General features: G+C 38.0%; 2 protein-coding genes and 1 long non-coding RNA gene across 3 annotated transcripts in view; 1 reads left to right on the top strand and 2 right to left on the bottom strand.

Moving 5' to 3' along the window:
• The window catches only part of rnaseh2a (ribonuclease H2, subunit A), a 178,276-nt gene that overhangs the window by 91,661 nt on the left and 63,125 nt on the right, over positions 1–23,490 (top strand). The gene's annotated exons all lie outside the window — the stretch shown is intronic.
• On the bottom strand, positions 12,288–14,163 carry dand5 (DAN domain family, member 5; the record flags this gene model as incomplete). The annotated part of the gene is made up of 2 exons (XM_084403091.1): positions 12,288–12,560; positions 13,681–14,163. The coding sequence occupies 2 exons, from the start codon at positions 14,161–14,163 to the stop codon at positions 12,288–12,290; spliced, it is 756 nt and encodes a 251-aa protein (XP_084259217.1).
• LOC311286789 lies at positions 17,680–18,166 on the bottom strand. The gene is made up of 3 exons (XR_014626645.1): positions 18,083–18,166; positions 17,928–18,003; positions 17,680–17,790 (listed from the first exon to the last, which is right to left on the bottom strand). It is a non-coding gene; the product is annotated as an uncharacterized lncRNA (long non-coding RNA).

Genomic DNA, 23,490 nt, shown 5'->3' with positions numbered 1-23,490 from the left:
TGTCTGTGTGTACGAGCGAGGAAAGTGTGAGAGAAAGACTATTAGTTGACGCTGTGATTATCAAGGCAGTTAAAAACACGGCACTGCCTCAGTGAGTGTGTGTGCGAGTGTGTAAAGTGCCTGGCGCGAGGTGCTAATTTAGAGGAATTAAAGAGCACTAGACAGGGCGCTTTTGTGGCAGCAATTCCTGGTCTAATCTGCCTGCGCCTCAACGGACACACACACACACACACAGAGAGAGAGAGAGAGAGAGAGAGAGAGAGAGAGAGAGATCGGGCACTAGGCCCATATCACTCCAGGCTATATGGAAAGCTACAACCACAGGCAGAGAGAGAGATAGCCAGGGGATAGAGGGAGAGAGAGACACAAACATATATTTTTCGAAATGCACACTGTCTAATCCTACCAAGAAAACATTTGTTCCTTTATTGTGCCGCACTAAAGTCTTGTTGGAATTACACTCTTATTAGCATGCTGTGGTTTTGTCTTACTGCTCAAATTGGTCCCCCAGCGATCAGCTCGAGCAATCATCATCACACCACAACAAATGCACTTTCTTCACCGTGGCTTTGGTAAGAAAGTGTGTGCCAAGCACAGAAATGTAAACACACACCAAGTTTAACAGAGTAATGAGGTTGATTTCATACAGGGTTTTCAAACTGTCGTCAGCAGCGCACTACAAGGAATGGAGAAAATACAAAAAATGTGTTTTAACTATAAAAAATAATCATAATTCTACTTTTATTGATTTACTTTTTCTTTTTCTTTTTTTTGCTTTTTTTAAAGAAGTTTCTTCTGCACCAAGGCTGCATCAAAAACACAGTAAAAACTGCAATATTGTAAAATATTATTACAATTTAAAAGAACTGTTTTCTATTTGAATATATAGTCAAATCTGGAATTTATAGAATTTTTAATTATAGAAAATATATACAATTTTCAGCATCATTACTCCAGTCTTCAGTGTCACATGATCCTTCAGAAATCACTCAAATATGATGATTTGATGCTCAAGAAACATTTATGATTATTATCAATGTTGTGCTGCTTCATATTTTTGTGTAAGCAAGTGGTGACAGATTTGAAGGATTCCTTGATTAATAAAAATGTATTAGTAAAATAGAAATCTTTTGTAACATTATAAATATTATTAATCGATTTAATGCATCGTTGCTAAATACAAATATTAATTTCTTTCAACAAAAAAAATCTCACTGACCCCAAACTTAATGAAAAGTAATGTATGTTTCTGTGTTTAATCCTTATCTTTCCTGCAAACTATTATATTTATGTCCAATGTAGCTATGCAGAAATGCTGTTAATTAATTAAAAGGTCATATTTTCAAAATTATGCACAATGAAATATTTAGTTCACCAGTGATATTTACCTTATTTGTCTGTATTTTCTTCTCACATCATGGGGAGTTATTATATATCATATATTATTATATTATATATAATATAAGTATTATTCCTTGGTGGAAATCATTTTTAAATATAAACAAATAAATATTGAAATGGTATGTATCTTTATTTTCAAACTTCTTTAATAACATCTTTGATTTCTTATGATGACAACTAAAGCAAATAACTGAATCTTGTCTCTTTATAATATCACACTAACTTTTTTTTATATTTATGCAGAGAATATGAATCTCTAAGAATGAAAACATACATGCATACACACAGCGGTGTACATTTGAGCAAAATCTGCAGTTACAAGACCTCCGAGAGCCTCTAGTAAACTCAAACAAAATGTATATCCATATACAATAACTTTGCTGATCACCACAAACGAGTCATTGTGTCCACACACATTTAATCATGGTGTGATCTGAATCCCCCCCCCCCCCCCCCCCCCCACACACAAAAAGGATACACTAAAATGTCAGATTTCCTTCTCTGTTTGTTTCTCTTCCCCCTCCCCCGTCTCTTTTTAACACCCTATCAATTTCTCTGTACCCACTTATTTCCCTTAATAACTTTCAAAGGTTGCCGGGCAACATGTTGTTCTTTTTTAAGTTACCATGGCATTTATTTGGCATACGGTATCCTTTCTCGCTGAGAACATGGGGGTTGCCATGGTATCGGTGGGCACCTTATAAAGCAAACTATTGTGTGTGTGTGTGTGTGTGTGTGTGTGTGTGTGTGTGTGTGTGTGTGTGTGTGTGTGTGTGTGTGTGTGTGTGTGTGTGTGTGTGTGTGTGTGTTGTAAAAACCGATGCCAGGTTCCTTTAAGTCTCAGGCACTCTAGATGCCCAGAATGTTGAAAAATACTAGGCTGCATCATTATAACAACTACCACACACACACAACTGCACTTTAAAACGTCAAAAGGCCCCACATTTACGCTTGTTTAACTTTTACAGGGTCATATTAAGATTTCTTCTACTTTCATGAATATTTTCACCTAAAACACACTGCTCATGTTCTGTCATGCGTAACAATACAAACATCGTTTTTTTTTTATTATAATTTTTTTTATCGATATTCACTAGGTTGTTTTTCAACCCATGTTTGGGTCAAATACGGACAAACCGAACCGTTGGTTTAAATTTTTTAAATAAAATAAAAAAATTTGCAGAGGTAAAAATGACTGCAAACAGAATTTGTCAATTTTGTTATTATACAACAAAAGTTGAAATCCTTAATAATATCTACCTGCAGTGTCTTAACAACATAGGAACATTGTAAAAGTTTTAAATGGAAATTATAGTTTAAATGCATTTTCTTTTAATGCATACGGTACTGGGTCTCTTCCAAACTTACAGTCTCACTCTCATTTAAACTTTCATGCGGATGTTTCACTATATAGGCTATTAGTGATGACATTTCATAGATGCAAATTTTATAAAGAGAAGGATGATTCCACATTTAATAAAAATAAAAAATATAAAAAGGAGGGTGATTCCATAAGCTAAAGCCCATCTCTAAACCCAAGCCTTCACACAAACCTGTTGACATCAAAAGTCAAAAGTTTCTTATAGTGAAATATTGATATTAAAAAACTGTCTATTACAAGTAGTATCTGTTCACACAAAATAAGCACAAACACACTTGTCAGAGTATTATAAATTGAGACGGGGTGACGTTTTTGCTTTTTTGGAGATCCATATCAGGTTATCTGTAGGAAATTAAACTAATTTTCAAAATAACCTCTGGCGCCCTCTAGTGTATTTAAGGGTTTGATACAACACTCATAATAATTCATGGAATAACTGGAAGTTTGTTTTGAAAAAAATGTTAATTACAGGAAGGATGAAGATTATTAAAAAGTAGGTCGAATTCATCTTTAAAACTTCTTCTAGACAGGATACACAAAGTTTTTATCAATTACAAATTTCGTCAGGATGCCTAACTGAAACCAGCCGTTTATTTGTCTAACCGTGGTAGATCTCACATTTTAGCTTTCTCAACAACAGCAGAATTAAAGCGACAAAGGTAAACAAAGGGCAGTAATGTCTGCACAGATCTCAGAGAGGATTCACCGTGTCATAAAGGAGCACTTGGACTAATAAAGCTCAACACTTACCGATGAACTGCTGACTCCCCCTGCAAAGAGGCCGCAAGAGTCCGGGCGGGAAAGATACCGCAAACACAGTCACGTGACCATTTTTCAGAATATGCGCCAAAAACACTTTAAACTTGTTAAAATATAACATAAAAAGGAAGTCATATGTTGTTACTTTTCTCTACATCGTGTAATGTGCTTAAAATTCACAGTCAAACTGTTGTATGTGCTGATTTGATTCATATTTAGGCCTATTTGACCCTCTTTACCCTGTGGACACACCATTTAAATGATATTTTCACACTATTTTTACAATTTAGTACAGTTTGACTGGAAATTATGCACTATAAAATATTTTGTTCACCAGTGATATTTATCGTAGTCTATTTGTTTCCTTCACACATCATAACTTTTCCATTCATACGTTTTTTCCCCCCTTGATAACCAGGAGCATTAAAAATAGGTATTTAAAAAGTAGGGGAAAACATTAATGAAGAGATGGTATAAAGTTATAATGTGACCTTCATATATATAGATATAAACTCTGGGACATAACATTGCCATCTATATATTTGCTTATACTTAGATCGATTTAGGGTCAGGCCAGGTTTTGGCATGCAGGGTCACAGATGGAACACAACACTGAATATATTTCAGAAACTGGCATAGCTACCCAGCCATGCCATCTGCCTCACACACACTTTCATATATACACATATAAAAAAAAAAACATGTAAACACTTAATCAGGAGGTGCACATATGAGAGTGGATGTATTCAAGCTTAAAACCCCCTGTCTCACGCACGGTTCTAGTGATCACTCAACCTTAAGCAGAATAAAAGCCCCCTCTCATCTGTTTTTCTTGTCTCCGAAGTGTTATAGAGTCCATGCCAAGACAGGAGAGGCGTTAAAGACAGATAAACTCAGCCATCTTGCAGGTGTTTCTATCAAAAGACTCATACAGAGCCAAACTCAGCCTGGCAGAGTCTTAATGCCCCTGACTACTGTCATTCTCAGGAGACGTATGTCATTGATAATGTGTGTGTGTGCGTGTGTGTGTGTGTGTGTTCTGCACCTGTCAGATGATGGGAGGCAGTGTGTGAGATAGAGAGATGAAAAAGAAACCATCTGTGTTTCTAAAGAATCAAACAAAAAGGAACAGAAAAAATAATCTAGAAGAACCTTCAAGAAGAAGTATATGTCTAAAAGAAAGCGTACAAGTGATTTAAGTTGTTTTGTTTAGATAAATTGTCCCTAGAAGTGATCTATATTAATGCGTTTGTAATTCATTCATCTGAATTAATTTATGTTTTACTTATTTAATTTCTAGATGTTAATTGCTTAACACTATGTTTGGCCCTCTGGCGGTTAAAGCATAAAATTACGTTGGCTATACGTGAAATAAATAGTTTGGTTATTAGGCTACATTAGGCGCTTTGCTGTTCTGCGCGCGATTAATCTGATTTGAGGCTTATATGGTTATAAGTGAACTTATCGCCCTCCTGAAAAATAGTAAAAGAAAGAAAAATAGACAGATATCCTATAGAAATATCTATTGAAACAACTACCACACGTTACTCCTCACCATACACGCGCCGTAGAAGGGACCTTTATTTACAATCATGACGTACATACTTACGGACGGAAGTAGCCTATGAAGTTTCCCGGGAAATCCGTCCCGACAGCTCTAAATTAATCGGGGGTAAGGTTATCCACTATTTTATATAATTTTGGCATATATTTTCAAATAGCCTATGTCTTCAAGCCTGTTAGAAAAATAGGGACATTCGTGAATGCAGATTGAAACTCTAAATTATTTATAAGGCTATACTTTTTTTCTCAAGCAATAAACATTAAATAAACATATCAGTGGAATCTTTGTAAACATTCTAAGAATAGGTATAAAAACCTTTCAATCCATAGAAGCTACCAAGTATAGGCTATGGGACAACATAGGCCTATTGGTTTGTTTGGTTTATGAATAAAACATTTAAAAAGTATCTTACAATAACACTTGATGACCGCAGCAAACACATAAATGGACAAATTATAATTTCCCAAAACATGATGCAGGTTTATTTCAGCTGAGTTGCATTTTGGTTGATCCTAATAAGATCTGTAGTTGTATTTTATCTCCCCCTCTCGTTACTTTAACTATGGGTGACAAGGGCACCTTGAGCTGCAGATGTTCTCACCGATGACAGATGGTATTGGCATCATCAGTGTATGTGTGTGTATGTGTGCAAGTACGCTGGCATCACGCAGGGACAGCGGGCAGAGCCCATACCGGCTTAGCGCCACCTGCACCCCCTAAATTCTAGCCCGAGACCCCTCTCCCACTTCTGTATACGCTCTATGTGTGATAATGTGTGTGGGAGTTTGAATTTTAGGCAATCACAGAAGCAAAATCAGAAGAAAAAAAATCCCAAAACATCAGAAATTGGCCTTGAAAATACAATAACAATGTCCAAAAAAACAATTTACCTAAAACTGGCATTCTCAGTTTAGATTGGTGCCCGATGGGAGTCTGAACAAAAGAATCTGGATTCGCAGTGAATCGCAATTGCAGTGTTTGATGTAAAACAGCCGTCCTGGATGTGTAATTGATAACAGAGAAGCTCTAATTGTCTCATTTATCTTCATGCAGACAGCGCAAGGCTGGTGGAGCGATTACTCTAGCCTGGCCAGCAGAGTTAGGCACAGCGGGCGGATGAAATCCAGCAGAAGCCCAGGCCAGAATCCCTCCAACATTTCATTTCAAACATTTAGACCTTTTCAGTTTCTTTCTGTCTGGTAGCAAAACATCCAGTTCTATCACTTCAGTGTGACTTTTCCTTTGATTTTAAGTGACATATTATGTTATTCTGTTCTGTACACTATAATGGAAATGGAAGGTCCAATTCAGTGTATGCATTGCACTGTAAGAAAAGTCTGTAGAAATACAGCATAATGTATGTTCATATGAAAAGTTTTCTAGATATATATTTTCACAGGTGTTTTATGCATGCTTTGAAATACGATTTGCATTGTGTTGTGTTCTCGGACTGTGTGCACATTTTCATTCTTAAAAATAAAGGTTCCACAGCAATGCCATAGAAGAACCATTTTTGGTTTCCCAAACAACCTTTCTTTAAAGACCCCTTTTTTTCTTAGTGTGAAGAACATTTTCATAATCTAAAGAACCTTTTTCCCCACTATATATAACCTTTTGTCTAAATGAAAGCTTCCATGCATGTTAAAGGTTCTTAGAACCATAGATGCCATAAAAGAACCTTTCTTTTAAAGTGACTGCAGTCAGAGCATGCAACATTCTCACAGCTCTTCTCAAAAAGTTTTGCACGGCATCTGTGTCATGTTTAACAGAAGACATTTAAAAGCTTGAGGGAGTGTCTCTCACTACCGCTCTCTGAGCGTTGTGATCCCAGAATAAGCGAAGAATCAAAGTCCCAAATCAATTAGAGACTCTCTGGAGTCGGAGTGACATTCAGAATTCACGCTCATCTGTGCCCAGATTCTCTCTCTTCGCTGCACTCCGCTCCGCACAATGCGAGAAACAAAATGGCTCCCGCGGGCACTTCCTGCATCTCTGAGAGTGATGAATTCTTAAAGAGAATTCCATTTCCTCTTCCTCTTTCCCCTTGTGCACTCAAAAGCCATGTGTCGAAAGCTAAGGAAAAGACAAATAATGAGCTTCTCCCCATTAAAACCTGGCATTCATTCCTGGAAGAAATTCATCATTTCTCCTCTTTCTTTCTCTAGATTTTCTCTCCCAGACACTAGAATTTAAATGTTGTACTGTCCATTCATATGCCTCTGTTCCCAAACCTAGTAAAATGCCTTGCTATTTACTGCCTATCACAACTGATTTTGATAGAGTTTTACATTTCTATGTGCAATTAAGTATACAACACACAAATATTTAAAGGAACCGTATGTAAGAAATGTATTTCAATTAAACATAAAATAGCCCTGATATGTCACTAGACATTAAGAAATCATGTTCATTTCAAATACTTCTATCACTGACAACACTAGTCCGGCCAGGATATTGTCATTTAAAAAGTGAAGTTGCAGCCCTCAACTGATGTTGATGTTGTCATGTTGTGTTTTGGCCTGATGCTCCACCCTCCACTACTCTACCAATCACGAAGTCAGTAGTGTTTCGGCATCCGGGTTGCCAGCTCTGCTCTAGTTACCACAGCTGCAGCTACAAACGTTCCTGCTGGATCCTGCAGCCTATCTGGCAACCTCGAGTCAGGGGGGAGGGGATACACCGCTCTACAGTAATTTGAAAGTGATTGCAGTACCAGTTTTGGCCACAATCTTACATACGGTTCCTTTAATGAATTAGTTATACATAAAAAAAAATTTGTCTGCCATTTTGGATTATTTTTTCCCTATGTGCTCATCGCAATGCATTATGGGATGGCCCTATACCTTTGAAGAATATATATTTAAAATTGGCATGAAATGGAAGTTGCGATAGGCTTGTCTTCCCTATTGTGACGTACTGTCTATCTGAGTGAAACGGCTTCTCGAACAAGAACAATTGTAGGGCGGGACTTGATTTTGTCCATTGGGAATTGATTGGATGGTTGTGGTTTGCTATTGGTGGATCTCATGTGAGTGACAGGAGGCCCCGCCCTCGCGCCAGTAAACGCATCATCCGAGAAGAGAAGAGATGTCGGGTTATTTTGATTAAGTTATTTTGATGAAAGATTATGGGGGCACATGAATTTGAAAAACATGATGTGCGCGAATAAATCATTTTAAATAATACTGAAATATTCCATAAAAAAAAGAAAAAAGAATTGTCCATTTTGATTCATTGTGACTTTAAGAAGGCAGCATAACTACACTGCCTACCTTTTGGAACAGCTTTCGTGTTGGGAACGCACATATGATGCCTTAAAACGTGGGCAGCTCACTAGGCGCTGGAACAGAGCTTATGTCTCCTGTTCTCTCAGGGTAAATGAACACAGTTATGCTGATGCCAGCAGACACCAGCACACATGGACGCTGAGCTCTGAAACATGGCACGACAGGAAAATATGACATCAGGCAGGGCTACACAAGATGCTTTTGCCAAATGTCTAGCCTTAATTACCCTAATTAATGCAATTAGAGTTGTTATGTGACATCACCTGCATCTCACAGGCTTTAATCTATAATGTCTAATTAATATGTTTGCACATCCCACAGGTCAAAAACCAGGACCGAAAATCACATGCATTTGTGCATCTACATGAGAGCGACAGAGAAATACAATAAACACGAATTGCAGTAATGTACTTTCATGTATACTTATTCATTTGGATTTAAAATCAAGCGTCGTATGTGTTTGTATGTCAGTTTTATATTCCTAAATGAACTCTTATGTATTTCATTAATATGTTTTTAAGTACTTGAATTAAAATTGAGCCACATAAAATTGCTTTGTCTTGCAATCTTGAGTATTGGCTTCAGAAAACGTGTAATATAGGTCAAGTCATGACTATACCTTTATGATACTTATATAGTGTTTTTTGTATTTTAGGAGCTTGACAAGATGCATAAAAAACTGATTTTTCCCTTTAATGTTCCATTGAAAAAACTAAAATAACATTGGCATTGGAACAACATGGGGGATGTAAATAATAATCACAGTTCTGATTTGGATGAACTATTTCTTCAATTTCTTCTAATACCAGGAGCAGTTTGCTATAAAAACATGCTAAATGTACCATGAATGAACACTACAAAAAACCTGGGTGCTTTGCATCACCACACTCTGTTTGGAAACTTTAATTCATTAAGAAATAAAGACAAAAACAAATGACTCCATAATATCTAAAAAGTGTGCAAAAAGGGTATTTACAAGTAATGATTTGCAAATGTAAATTTTTTGCTTTTTAATAAGACACATTGGCTGGTTGTGTCCTTTTATATCTGCAGCTGCTCTGGGTTTTGTAGATATTGTGGGTTGGACGTGAAGTGAAGGCAACTTAATGTACAATTGTAATGGAGAATTGTGGGATCCGACTGAAGCACTGGAAGCTGGCGATGCCCTGCGGCACAAACTCCCTATGGCAATCATGTGCCAACCTTGCCCAGCTGCTCCCGGGCACCCGTGCCACATCCATGTCATTGCAATCGAACCATCTCTAAGTTTACCCTGGCATTTCACACTAAAGACCCCGAGGCATGCAGGAACGTGGCCCCTATCACCATGCTTAGAGCTGTCAGGTCCAACCAATTCACCATCCACCCATGGACCCGCTTCAGACCCATGCCTGCATTTCAAAGGCCTCAATCAGTGCCACATTATTAGGAAGGTTCAATATGCAAAGGTCCAACTGGTCCACTCTCAGGAGAAATGCAGTGCTGGGCATGTGTGGGGTGATTGCAAATTAAACCAGGCTTAACAAACATAATAAGATGGGCTGAATGACAAGTTATAGATACTAGTTTTTCCTCTGCCGTTCATGCAAACATGCATACAAATAATCAGGTTTAAACATAAAAGGCTTGTTTTCGCTGTAATGCTTTAAAAAATATTTCCCTGGTTGCTGTGAATCGATCCCGCTGTTCCTGCAGTCTCGCGATCGCACTAACCACGCGCCACTTAAGTTTCCACTAATGCAGTTTTAATGTCGCATTTCTCTTGCGTGTTATTCCGCCGTTCTTTGCTTGCTCAACCTTACACATATAGGCTACTTAGCAGCTCGCGTTGTAGTCATTGTCTACCTTTAACGAGCTTACTCACGGTGGTTATATTTCCCATAGCTCTGGTTCTTGGCACGAGTGAAGCGCGAGCCCAAATAAGAAAAAAAGCCCCCGCCTCGTGCAATTCATGCCGTGGCAACGGCGCCCTCAATGCCGCTGAAGTGTTTCGCGGCTTATAAAAAGCTCCACATCTGTTGCGCGACAGGAACCACTTTGGTTCAAAATAAATTATTAATTACTTTTTCCACCAAATTAACCACTATATAGATAAGAACTGTAAAATCCACAACACACAAGAGTTGGTGGAGCGGAGGAGGCTCGTCATAGCCTACTTAAAAGCATCTCGCGCGCAATGCAAATTGAAGATGGCGTTTTGACAGACTGCCAAGGCGATGTAAAGAAGAACCCCCTTGTTCTCCCTCGGGCGATTTTTCCTATAGGATGAGTAAACTCGACCTTTTTTTCAGTCAGGTGCCAGAAAATCGATGAATACAACTTTTATTTTTCTCTTGACACATTCAGGACTGAAGTGCAGCTGTCCTATAGGGAGATGGGGATTCCCACAGTTTTGAAAAGAGTGATTAAGAAGCAAAAGGGTAAGTGCATTTTGATGTTAAACGATAGTCTAATTAATGCAGCAAATTAGGGTCTTTCTTGCTTATGGTCGTATTGTTTACTTAAGCTAAATGAAGATCAGTCCATATTCTCTATAGCCTATCCCATAAATGTAAGGCCTATAGTCTGCTTAGATGTAGCACCCTTTAATTAGCCTAATTAATTTACATTTGGGAAATATATGGATCTATAGAATAATGTTTTTGAAAGGAATCTCACCATGTCTGCATTTATTTGACCAATAACACAGTAAAAGATGTAATGTGAAATATTATTACATTTCTAATAGCTTATTATAAAACGTAATTTATTCCTGTGGTGACAAATTTTCAGCAGCCATTACTGCAGTCTTAAAGGGATAGTTCACACAAAAATGAAAATGTTGTCATCATTTAATCACCTTTATGTTGTTCCAAACCTGTATGAGTTTCTTTCTTCTGTTGAACACAAATGAAGATATCTGACTTCCATAGCATTTTTATTTCCTTCTATGGAAGTCAATGGCTACCGTCCACTGTTTGATAACACCATTCTTTAAAATATCTTTGTTTGTGCTCAACAGAAGAAAGAAACTCATTCAGGTTTGGAACAGTGAGTAAGTGATGACAGAATTTTTTTTTTTTTTATGAACTATCCCTTTAAGTGTCACATGATCCTTCAAAAATATCGGTTAGACGTTTCTCTCTGTGAGAACAATCTTTGTACATTGGTTGAATGTTTTTGATGGTAAAGCATTATGGAGGCATTTAAAAAGAAAGACTTGCAGGCTGATTTGGGTTTTCTTTCAGTTGTTTTATTAATTTCACGTTGCTTTTTATTGGCTACTGTAACAGTGTGAAATTCGTTGCATTGTACAGGTTTTTTCTTTGAAATGTAAAGAACTAGCTATAAATATCTAATATATCCACTCAAATACATCTCCACAAAATGCAACAAATATACCTCCATCCACAAGGTTGTAGTCAAGTAAACTGTGCCACTTTTGACATTCATCTCAATGTCATCAGTGGTCCAATTTACCCCATTTCAAACTATTCTGTATGTATGGTGAACTAGAGTAAAATGCATTGCTGAAATAATGTTCATGCAACCGCGACACTTACTGGTGAAACTATGAAATGACACGTAACCATAAAAGTAGTCTACTGGATCCTTCATTAAACTGATGAACAGCATCGTCATTACAATTAACAACACAAAGATCCCGCTGAATATCAGACGGTAGTTTACTGAGACGTTTTCCCTCTATTCACAGGGACTCGTGTTTAATACATCCCGAATCGTATTTGGGACACTTTTATCAGACACGCAACACAAATATTTCACATTTATGTGGCTATATAGGCCTAGTCCTCAAACACACACACACACACACACACACACACACACACACACACACCATTGGTGAACTTAAATATTAGAATAAATGTACAAAGTGAAAAAGTAAACTTCTCAGTTATAAATGATACATTTCTGTGTTCTGCACTTTGACCTCTTCACTGCTAGTTTCGCACTTGCACTCCTCGACAACCATGACGCGCCTCTCGCGCACCTCAGTCCCGCAGCGCAGCGGCACGCGCACGGAGCGCGATTTAGAGGGGCCACAGCGCGTGCACGGAGCTCCTGGTGCACGAGCCTCTCCACTGGACGGGACGAACATGGAGCTGCACTGACCGAAGCAGAGATGATTGTGAACGGTCACCGTCTCACAGCCGTCCTCCGTTATGCGCTGGGAACGGTGAACACAAACAAACATGTAATAGGCTATAGCAACACGTTTCTCAACCAGGGGCCCGGGCCTCAAGATGAATAATGATTTAAAATAAGACAAAGCAAGCATTAAAATAAGCTAAAACAACAAAAAATCTAAATATTGACTTAAGTCAAAAAGGTTGAGATCCACTGATTTAAATGCAAACTGTTTCAGCCAAGTTAATGATAACAATAACGACGATGATAATGATTTGTATCACTGAAAATATAAATCATAATATAGGCTGGCTATATAATATAATATAAAACATAATCATTATAATTTACCCTCTGTCATGTCACTGGTATGAAATAATCATTCTTTCCTTCCATACAACGCATTGTGTTGTCAAGCTAAATTGCATTTTAGATTTAGGCCTACATAGAATTTTCATTAGCCTATAGGCTATTTAAACAATATCACATGGATATGTGTCCATATATTTATAGGCTATATCATTTGTTAACCAATAATTCTAGAAATGTAAAATTTCCTTTATCAGAAATATAATTCAAAATGGTCAAACGTGCATGTTGTCGCTTTGACACTAGGCTACTTTTATTTTACTTAAATCATAATTAAATATTAGGTTGCATAGCATAGGCCTACAGGGCTGCAATTTATTAACGATATAGGCTATTACTTCTTTTAAAATATATAGGCTAGGCTACTCTAAAAAAAAAAAAAAAAAAACGTAAAAATAGGGCACAATGTAGGCTAGGCTACTGTATTAATTTAACGGAATTTTTCCGTTTTTATTTTTTACAGGTGTTTTACCTGTATTTTGAATTTGTGAAACACTTCATTGCGATGTGTTTTAGGGTTAACGGAAATATCCGTAAATTCATTATAATGTCCGGGTGATAAGCTACCAGTACTTTTTCTGTTAGTTTATCGATTTATTTTTTACAGTGAAAATCGTGTGACCATCACTGATAGGTAGCCTACCGTGGGTCTATAGCCTGTATGACGTCACAGAATAAGCTACTTCAAGTTTCACGCTCACTTATGTAAAATTATGTTATAATCACTTAACAATAATATGTGTCTACCATGGTTGACAAAAATATTTCCCCGAACAGTAATGCATTCTTACCTGTGTGAAGGGCACCGCGGCACAGCTCTGTTTGGTCATGTCTTTGGGGTTGATGCGCAGCGCCACGGCCTCTTTGCTTCGCTCGCTTTTGTGCATTACTTTCTGCCACATCTCGAGACCCTGTTTCCTCCTCGCGTCTGCGCCGGTGCCGCTCGCGCTCACCGGAGGGAGCAGGGCGGCGGGTTTGGTACGGGTCAGGGCTGACGGACCGGCACGCCCGAGGGCCAAGAACGCGGGAAACGCGCCTCGACTCGGGGAGTTTTTGGACGGCACATGACTACCGGTTGCCCGTCGCATAAAATGATGAGGGTTTAGTTTGACAACTCGAACTGATCCCCGAATAGGTTCGTCTGGTCCATTCCCGGAGGATTCCAAATCTTTCGCCATGTGTCGGTGAAAGTCCCGTTGAAAGGCGCTGCGAGGGAAAGCGCCAGCCAAAGTGACCACTGACAACAGGATAACAAAGCTGATTTGATAGGTCATTTTTGCAAAATTATAGAATATTGGTTCAAAAACTCTCTGAAGGATGTCGCTTGTTGAATAATCTCGAGGTTCAAGGTTCCGTATGGTAACCTTGCTGTCGTTGTGGACATGAAGCCGGAGCTGACCGTTTATATACTCTCAACGGGTTCTTTCATGACTGCTCATCATTGCTTTATTATAAGTGTGAATATTGCTATTGTACTCAGATAATGGCTGTGAGTGACAGGTGAGTTTTCGTGAGGCTGTGACAAGTGCACCTTTCGTCTCATCTCTTCATATCACACCCGTGGGAACTGAGGAACTTTGCTATTGTGTGCTTTTCACATTTAGCCTCTTTAACATGACATATCAGTAGGCCTACATTTCTATTTCATTCTTTAAATAACACTTTCAGCTGCATCAATAGGTTTTTTTTTAACCAAAGCGAAAATCTTAATTTCTTTTTTCGTTTTACAAGAAAAAAAAAATAGGCTTATATACAGTCTAGTAGGCTACTCTGTACTATACTATTCACATACTATGCCTTGTTTACTCAGAAAACCCAATTTAAGATTAATTGATTTGTTTGAGTGTCAATTCTTAAGACTTTTTTTATTAATTTCCTTCACTTCTGCAGTTATCTTTCTCTAGTTTCATTCACTCATTTCCCAAAGTCATCTTGAATGTTGAATTGTCAACGGAAAATTTTAAGAGAACATTACATAAACTGAATTCATAAATTGATGTTGATTTTCTTTAAATGTTTTTGTTTGAACTCACCATTATGACGTGTTCCCTTTGGTTGGGCACTTGGAACTTATTTTGTTTATTTATTTTTTATTCTCTCTATTCTGATAGCGATGCAACAAGAAATCACAGTTATTTGATTTCAAGGGAAGTAATAAATAGGTTGCTTTTAAAATGTGAGCTACTGTAACTTCTGACTAAATCATTAATGAAGTTAGTCACCTAGTAGAAGTAACCTATTTATTACTCCCCTTCATGTCGTATAATGATCTTTTAAAATTGTATTGCAAACACTTACAGTATGTCATAAACACCTTGTGAAACTTTTAATTGTGTTGATAATATAATCCCTATATTTGTGACAATGTCTTGCAATCGACCATGCTTGACCACACTTCAACATTCAGCATGCAAAACACAACAATGGTTGCTATACTAAGTCAAGAGAACTCTTGTGTAAGTGAACTACTAAGCTTTTGTCAGTACAACATACTATTCCTATTTCACTTTACTTAGTTTTATAGGCAATCCTGTTTGCATGCTTAAGTCTAAAGTAAGTCTACTTAGATTTTACAATATATATATATATATATATATATATGAGGGATCTCGAGAAGCATCATTCTCTGATATGGAACGCTTGCGGTCTGAAAATGACAAGGTCAACTGGTTGATACAGATTACACACACACACACACACACACAGGTTTCTGGAGATTTTGTCTGGTTTTGGTCACTTCTGGGTACAAATTTGTACCCAAAATATAGTTAAGTAGGCACACACACACACACACACACACACACACACACACACACACACACACACACACACACACACTAGCGCTACTCAAAAGTTAACACACCCCTTGCAGAATCTGTGAAAATGTGAATAATTTTAACAAAAAAAGAGGGATACAAAATGTGTATAATATTTTTCATTTAGTATCGTCCTGAATACGAATTTATAAAAATGACCCCGTTCTGTGCGTCGTTACCTGGTTGATCCATGGTTGTTGTTTTTCTTGTTTTTGGTGATGGGTTTTCTTGAGTCCCTTGTTTGTCCAGAGCAGTTAAACTGCCCAATATTCTTCAGAACAACAATCCAAACATTCTTAAGTTTTCCAGCATTTTTTGCACATTTGAACCCTTTCCAGCAGTGACTATATGATTTTGAGATCCATCTTTTCACACTGAGGACAATTGAGGGATTTAGGATTTAAACACTCCTGTACATCAAGAACACTAATATTATTAATATGGTTACGAGAAGGTTATTCATTTCACAATGAAAAACGATCATGCACAATAATAACTTTCTTATGTGTTTATGGCTACAAAGGTTTCTTTCTCACAGGTTCTGAAGGCTTTGCTCACCTGAAGTTCAAACAGTCAGATGTTGAGCTCAGGTGCGAAGTGTTTCCTACCTTAAGTTAACACTGCATGACAAGTATAGTCTGAATCATATAATCATAACTTTCCCAAGGGAACAAGCAGGAGCAGGGAAACAAAATGACTTCTTGTTTTAAAAGATATGGGATCTGCCACACCTGATGTAGCTACATCTTTTTCAAATCACTCCAGATTTGAACATGCATTAACTTTCATTTATTTGCAGCTTTGATTTTGTACGAAACCACACAATGTTTATTACAAACAATGTCAATTTAAATTTCAAAGGACCAATCTAAATTGAATTCAAAGTAGTGTGCGAGCATCCAAACATAGGCTAACTTCGGTAGGCTATAGGTGCTCAATAAAAAAAATTAAAAAAATCGAAAAAGTGGAGAAAAAAACACTCTTTTTCTCCCATGTTTAATAGGCCTAAGTTTTGACCAGACAAGGTCTTCGAACCGTTGCAATATTAAACCTTATGGTAGCAAAAATAGCAGTTTGTGTTATAATTCCATTATAACTATCCAAACTACAAATCCATTTGGGCTTTTTGGCTTATAATTACTGCTACTTTTAAATAAAGACAAACGCGCTTCATTGAAGGCCTTTCCACTCCATGCACGTTGCTTCTCTCTCCTAAAGACTTATTCTAAAGAGGATGACACGGTTATTTTAACAATAACAGTAGCAGAAACACTGTGAGCAGCAAAACAGATGCTTAAACACTGCAGAAAACGAGAATACGTCAATACAATAACGGACCTCTTGGAACTTTAATTGAATAACCGGAATAAAATAAGCTAACAGACTATTGTGAATGAATTCAGCTACAACAAGAAGACGAGACTCGTGTGGAATCTCATATGAACGTGGGAATGTTTGCAGAAGACTAAAATGTGGTGAATTATGTTGATAAATGAATACCAGAGAACAATACACTATATCTGGGAAAACTTATAGTTTGGTCAAAGAGTGCAGCCTTCTTTCAGCGTTTCTGAAATTCACTTAGGCCACCCAGACAGCAACATAGTGTCGGCCCAGATCCGGGCCACATCTGGTGCATGTTCCACGCGTACTAGATGTGAGCCGGATCTGGGCCGGCACTATGTTGCTGTCTGGGTATAGGCTTTTTAAAATAAAAGTTCAGAAGGCCATTAACGTTCTTGAACACATTTGTGTTTATATTTTGACATCAAGACAGGTAGGACAAAATACATAAAAATAACAATTATTCAAATCGCAGCATTGTCAGCTTTTTTAGAACGAATAAAGCATATGTGCGCATGTAAGCGCATTCAGTGTCCAGCAGGCGGAGCCAGTGACTATGTGTCTGGTCATTTCCCTGAATGCCTGCTAATTTGGAACAAAGTTCATTGCTTAGCTTGGTTTGTCCTTGCAGAGATGGATCCTCTTGAGTGCAGCAGACATTCTCTGTTGAGCCAGGAAAGACTGAGGATGACTGGGATCTCGAGAAGCGTCATTCTCTGATATCTGATGGAACGCTGCGGTCTGAAAATGACAAGGTCAGCTGGTTGATACAGATTACACACACACAGGTTTTTGGAGATTTTGTCTGGTTTTGGTCACTTCTGGTTACAAATTTGTCCTGAAAATATAGTTAAGTAGGCACATGCACACACACTGACCATACTATGCCATGCATTTGTTTTATAATTTTCATCCTCGTGATGTCTGCTGACATCCGACTTTGGTCTCTGAGAACTGAAAAAAGAGAGGTGTGCTCTTTTATTCTTGTCTGAATTTATTATAATAAACATGTTTTATCTATGATGCAACTCACTCGAATTCCCTTAAACTCAGTTTGGATGCCATTCTACTTTTCTATTGCAGTTACAGATGATGCCTCAAGGTAGAGCCAGTGACCTAAAACAGAAAGCAGTCACATCAATAGCAAACTGACCTGAGGTCATGGTCATTAATTCAGAACAAGCGGTCAATGTCCGTAAATGGCGCCACTTGGGCTTGGGACTGTAAATACAGTTAATATAAAAGCAATATCACACACAGACCGTTATAATGTTTGAGTTAAATGTATAGCCTATCAATAAGTATAGATTTTTCTCTTCACTCACCACACTGCTCTCTACTCCGTGTTCTCTGTTCTGAGCACATTGTCCCGTATCCACAGAGTAAAAACCTTTTTTATGTGTCTGTGACCCAGCAGGGCAACTGGTGCTGGTATTGTGCTGGAGAGAGCGAAACACAGAGGAGGATTTAGAGAACAGAAGAGAAGAGATGCTGACCAGAGCACATGTAACCACCACAACACAAAGACGTAAAAACGCATGCACTCTTATAAATAAAGGTTATTTACTGGCATGCATGGCCGATGGTTCCATGAAGAACCTTTAACATCCACCGAACCTTTCCATTGGAGAAAAGGTTCTTTATAGTGGAAAAAAATGTTCTTTGGATTATTCAAATGTTCTTCACACTAAGAAACAATGATTCTTTTAACTGGTAGGTTCATAAGAACATGTCCAGATCACCAAAAATATAAAAGAGCAGATGTCAGACATTTCTTATCAGATGTTAAATAGACATTTAGAAAACATCTTTAAGATGTTTATGATTTAGAATATAAGTAAAACTGCTTTTTATAATATGTTTATCAGATTTTTGTAGATGTTTTCCAGATTAAGTGCTCTTTAGCAGACATCTTAGAAATGGATACTGTCTGGGTATAAAAAACAAAAACAAAATATAGCTGCAAGCAGCGATGACGGGCCCAGGCCCCGGCTCCACCGCCACCTCGATAACTTCAGGGCAACTGTGCACGACAGGCCATATGCATCTAAAGCCGGTAAATGTAAAAAGACTGTCAAAAGTCATTGAATACGCTACGTTTACTGCAGCAGCTGGTGCCTGACCGTGAACCACAACAGCCACATCCATGAGATCATTTAAATGTAACTAAACTGCATGTGACAGGATGTCATAGGTCAGTTTCAAGCGATTATAAATGTATCATTTGCATCTCAAAATGTTGTACTTCCAGAAGTATTTGTTAAGGTCATTTTATATTTTTATTAACCTAATAAATAAACTAATTATATAAAACTATATTGACGTGGCACTAGTTAAATGCCTTTATTCAGGTTCAATTACCAAACATACGATCTTAATTTAGTTTAAATCAAAAAAAATTTTTTTTAAAGATATGAGACCCCTCCTGTTTCCCTTTTTTTGGCCATGGCAACACAGTTTAAGATATACAATATCCGTTTGCAATTTAACATATTCAATATATTGGCATCATGTTGAGAAAGTTTGGTGTGAATCGTATGACAGCTATTGGAGCAGTAGTTAAAAATTCAGAGCTTGATTAAAAAAATCCACATTCAAACTAAAATAGCTGACTTCCTGTTGGTCGGAAACAATGACTGTAAATTAGAACGTTTTCCAGCTCGATGAGAACAATATATTTACCAAGTTTGGTGACTGTAGGTAAAACTAACCCCCAACTTTATTCAAAAAGTCGCGCTATAGAGCCCCTCCTCCACGTCTATTTCTAAGGCTTTGCCCAAGTCTTCTGGCTGACAACTCTGATGTGTGTGTCAAGTTTCATGCAATTTGAAGTATCCTAATAGTCTCAAAAACACCAAAAAATGTATAGTTTTGACACATTGCCATGACAACAGTATTCTAGACATCAATAATCCTTCCACAGGTGTACATCTGCGGTATCTTGACATTATTCTGATGAGGACTGAAGCAAATCGGGTAAAAATAAGAGGGGGATTTTAAAGCATTTTGAAAGTGACTCATTTCTTGCTGCCAGTTGGTGGCGCTATGAGTTTGACTCACAATAGTCACATCCATGTGATCGGCCTCCTACAATGAACACACCTGAAGTTTCATCAAAATCAGTCAATGTATGCAGAAGATATAACACCCTTCCTGTTTCCCTTATTTTGCCATAAATTTGTTGCCTTGCAACGGCCAATGTCTTGGCTTCATGTTGACCGAGTTTGCTTGTGATCGTATGAATCCCATAAGAGGAGTGTATCAAATTCCAGAACATGCATTTTTCAAACAACCCATAATAGCTGACTTCCTGTGCGAAAGTTGTTCAGCTTGATGAGATCTATAAGTGTATGAAGTTTGGTTAGTGTATGTGAAAACTGATGCACTACAGAGGCCCTCAGAAATGACCATATAAAATGGTCTGCTGCAGAGTCCCCTCTCGACCCCCCCATGTCAACTTGCGCCCATACCTAATGGCCGCCGATTCCAACGCGTGTGCAAAGTTTCAAGAGTTTTTGAGCATGTTAATGGCCCTAAAAGTGCCCTTTGGGTTGGGCCCTAAATATACATACTGGCCCTAGTGGAATAAATGTGCATTTCAGAGTGAGCAAGAAAAAGGGCTTCTGAGGTCAAATGTTCTTTATTAGGGGTGGTGATGTGAAAGTTTTAGGCCTGTTTGCGGCTGGTTTTGGCAATTCTAAGAACCTCACCGGAAAGATGAGAACAAAAACTGGGTGTTCTTAGGAATGTGTTTTTTCTGTGTCAATACGGTACCGTGTTAAGCGTGAACTCTCTCCCTTGTTCATCTGAAGCTATTTATCAACTGACCACAAACCACACAGCGCACAACATGTTCGAGTATTTGTGTATGTGCGTGTTGCTTAATCACATGAGGGGGGAAACGAGGTGAGGTTTACAGACACATTTCTTGGAACTCTTCGAATCTGGGACATTTGAAGAGACTTCATTCAGTCTCATCTGTGATGATGATCATTCAAATATTTGCATAAAAACAATCATTAGTGAAAATTAATAATAGGCTTACTCAAATCTCCAGCTCCGTTTGTCAACAAACACAAAACCCCACTGTCTTTATCTGTGGTAAGATCAAGAGTTCACATTATCAGCAGCCTATTTCTGCATCTAGAACATGGGCTATGCAATTGGCAGTTACCATACAAGAACACATTATAACCAGAATAACTGAATAAACATAGGCCTACTGAATGAGTCAAAGTGAGTGTTTTCAAATGAGTAAAAAGCTTTTGGAGATGAGTAGATTAAGTACTACCTTTCTCAACCAACATTTGTGGTATGAAAATATTCTTATTGTGAATTAGATTAAATTTCACTGAGAGCTGTATTAAGAAATGTCTGTTCACGATTTATTTAGCCGATTTTAAAATCTGAGGCGAATATAAACACAAGCACTTACTAAGAGTCACCACAAGGGTGCGCTGCTAAGCCATGAAGATGCGTTTCACTGGTCAGATGAAACAAAAAAAAAAGCTTTTTTTGGCAGCAAAAAACTTAATATGGGTTTGGTTCAGACAGGGATAAAAAAAGTACCCCATGTGTAAAATAAAATACTGCCAGAGGTCCTGGACATCTTGTTCAGATACATGGCATCATGGATTCGGTCAAATACCAACAGATAAAAAATCAAAACCTGACAGCCTGTGCTAGAAATCTTATAACGGGCCATGTTTGGATCTTCCAAAAGGACAGTGATCTAAAAACAAACATCAAAATCAAAACAAAAATGTGTCACTGAGCACAAAACCAAGCATCTGCAATGGCCATCCCAGTCCCTGACCTGAACCCTATAGAAGATGAGTGGCTGAACTGAAGAGAAGAAGCGCCAACATGGATCTGGGAATCTGAAGGATCTGGAGAGATTCTGTATGGAGGAATGGTCTCTGATCTCTTGTCAGGTGTTCTCCAAACTCATCAGGCATTATAGGAGAAGACTCAGAGCTGTTATCTTGAAAAAAGGAGGTTGCAAAAAGTATTTAATAACAGGGGGCAAATAATTGTTCCCAACGTGTTTTGGAGAAAAATTTGATTTTCCCTCCACTTTCAATTCTTTTACTTCAATGAAAAGTTAGATTTTTGCTACATTTTTTCACAAAATATCAAAAGGATTAACAATGCAGATTAATTTTTTTACAGCCATATTTACCAAGGGGGCAAATAATTCTGACCAGCACTGTAGACCTTTTAGAGTTTGAATTCAGAAAATAACAAGACAAAAGGGACGTTTTGAACGTTTTGAAAGGTCTTTTCATACAGCGAATCCCAGCATTTTCCTCACACTGAGGGATTTGCCGAATGTTCATGATTTAACGTTCTCTGTTCGTTACTAGCAGTATATAACTTTAATGAATAACATTTGGACTTGGTTATATATATGAAAACAGCACAAGAGTGATGTTATCTCGTTTCCTTTTCTTCTTAATAAAAACCAAAAATAGCTTCCTGAGCCCTAGACGAAAATGAATGGAAAAATGACTAAATTTGCTCACCACAGAGATACATTGGTTAAGTCACACCAAACAGTTACATACCTGATGGGTTACACAGCGTATGTGAGCAACGTGTGAATTACCCATAAGCCAGTGTGTGGTTTTGCTGTTTCAGAAAACATTAGTTTCATTAGCGAGGAAGGACCCTGAGTGAAGGTCTCTCAACCCACCTATGTTTCTACAGAAACTTGAGGGATTTTTTCCCCCCCACTGTTGTCTTTAATCTGTGTGGTGTTCCTAGCCAAGCTAGCCATTATATAGCAGCAACTCACATAATCATACATAAACACTAGGCCTACATCACTGTTTCCACACAGTGATTTAAAAGTGGTTTTCGTGCAAGTAAACATCATACTCGTATCTCCTTTTCACACAGAAACACTGGCGCTTCTTCATTTCTATTATTGTACTGTTTACATGCACAATTACCGATGTGTTTGCCTGTGCTTGGGTGGGTGTAATTAAGTGTTTGCATGTGAATAATGGGTGTCTCTTCATGTTTTTGGACGTGCGTGTGTCTGTATGTGGATGTGGCCGTGGGTGTGTCTTTGTATGTGGACTGGACTTGAGCATTACACTTTCTCTCCACTGTCGTGTTTAACTGTCACCCTGCCCCGCCAGACTAGACAGCCTGCAAGGTGTCTAGTCGAAACTACACCTGTTTGTCTGCAAACAACCTCGAACAACGCTGACTCTTTGTGTACCTGTCAGTCAGTCAGTCAGCCAGCAATTACTTCAGAAAACTCGCAGCTTCCATTTCAGCCAAATATTTGCTTTCACACACACACACACACACACACACACACACACACACACGCCCTTCATCTTTCCAGTCTCAGTCTCTCTCTCTTATCAATGCGCTCTTAAATACAGTCTCATTTTTGGCGTGTGTGCGCTGGACTGCTCTTATCAGTGC

The sequence above is a fragment of the Rutilus rutilus genome (assembly GCF_951802725.1).
Source record: "Rutilus rutilus genome assembly, chromosome: 2".
NCBI classification, from domain to species: Eukaryota; Metazoa; Chordata; class Actinopteri; order Cypriniformes; family Leuciscidae; genus Rutilus; species Rutilus rutilus.
This window is presented reverse-complemented; position numbering and strand designations above follow the sequence as displayed.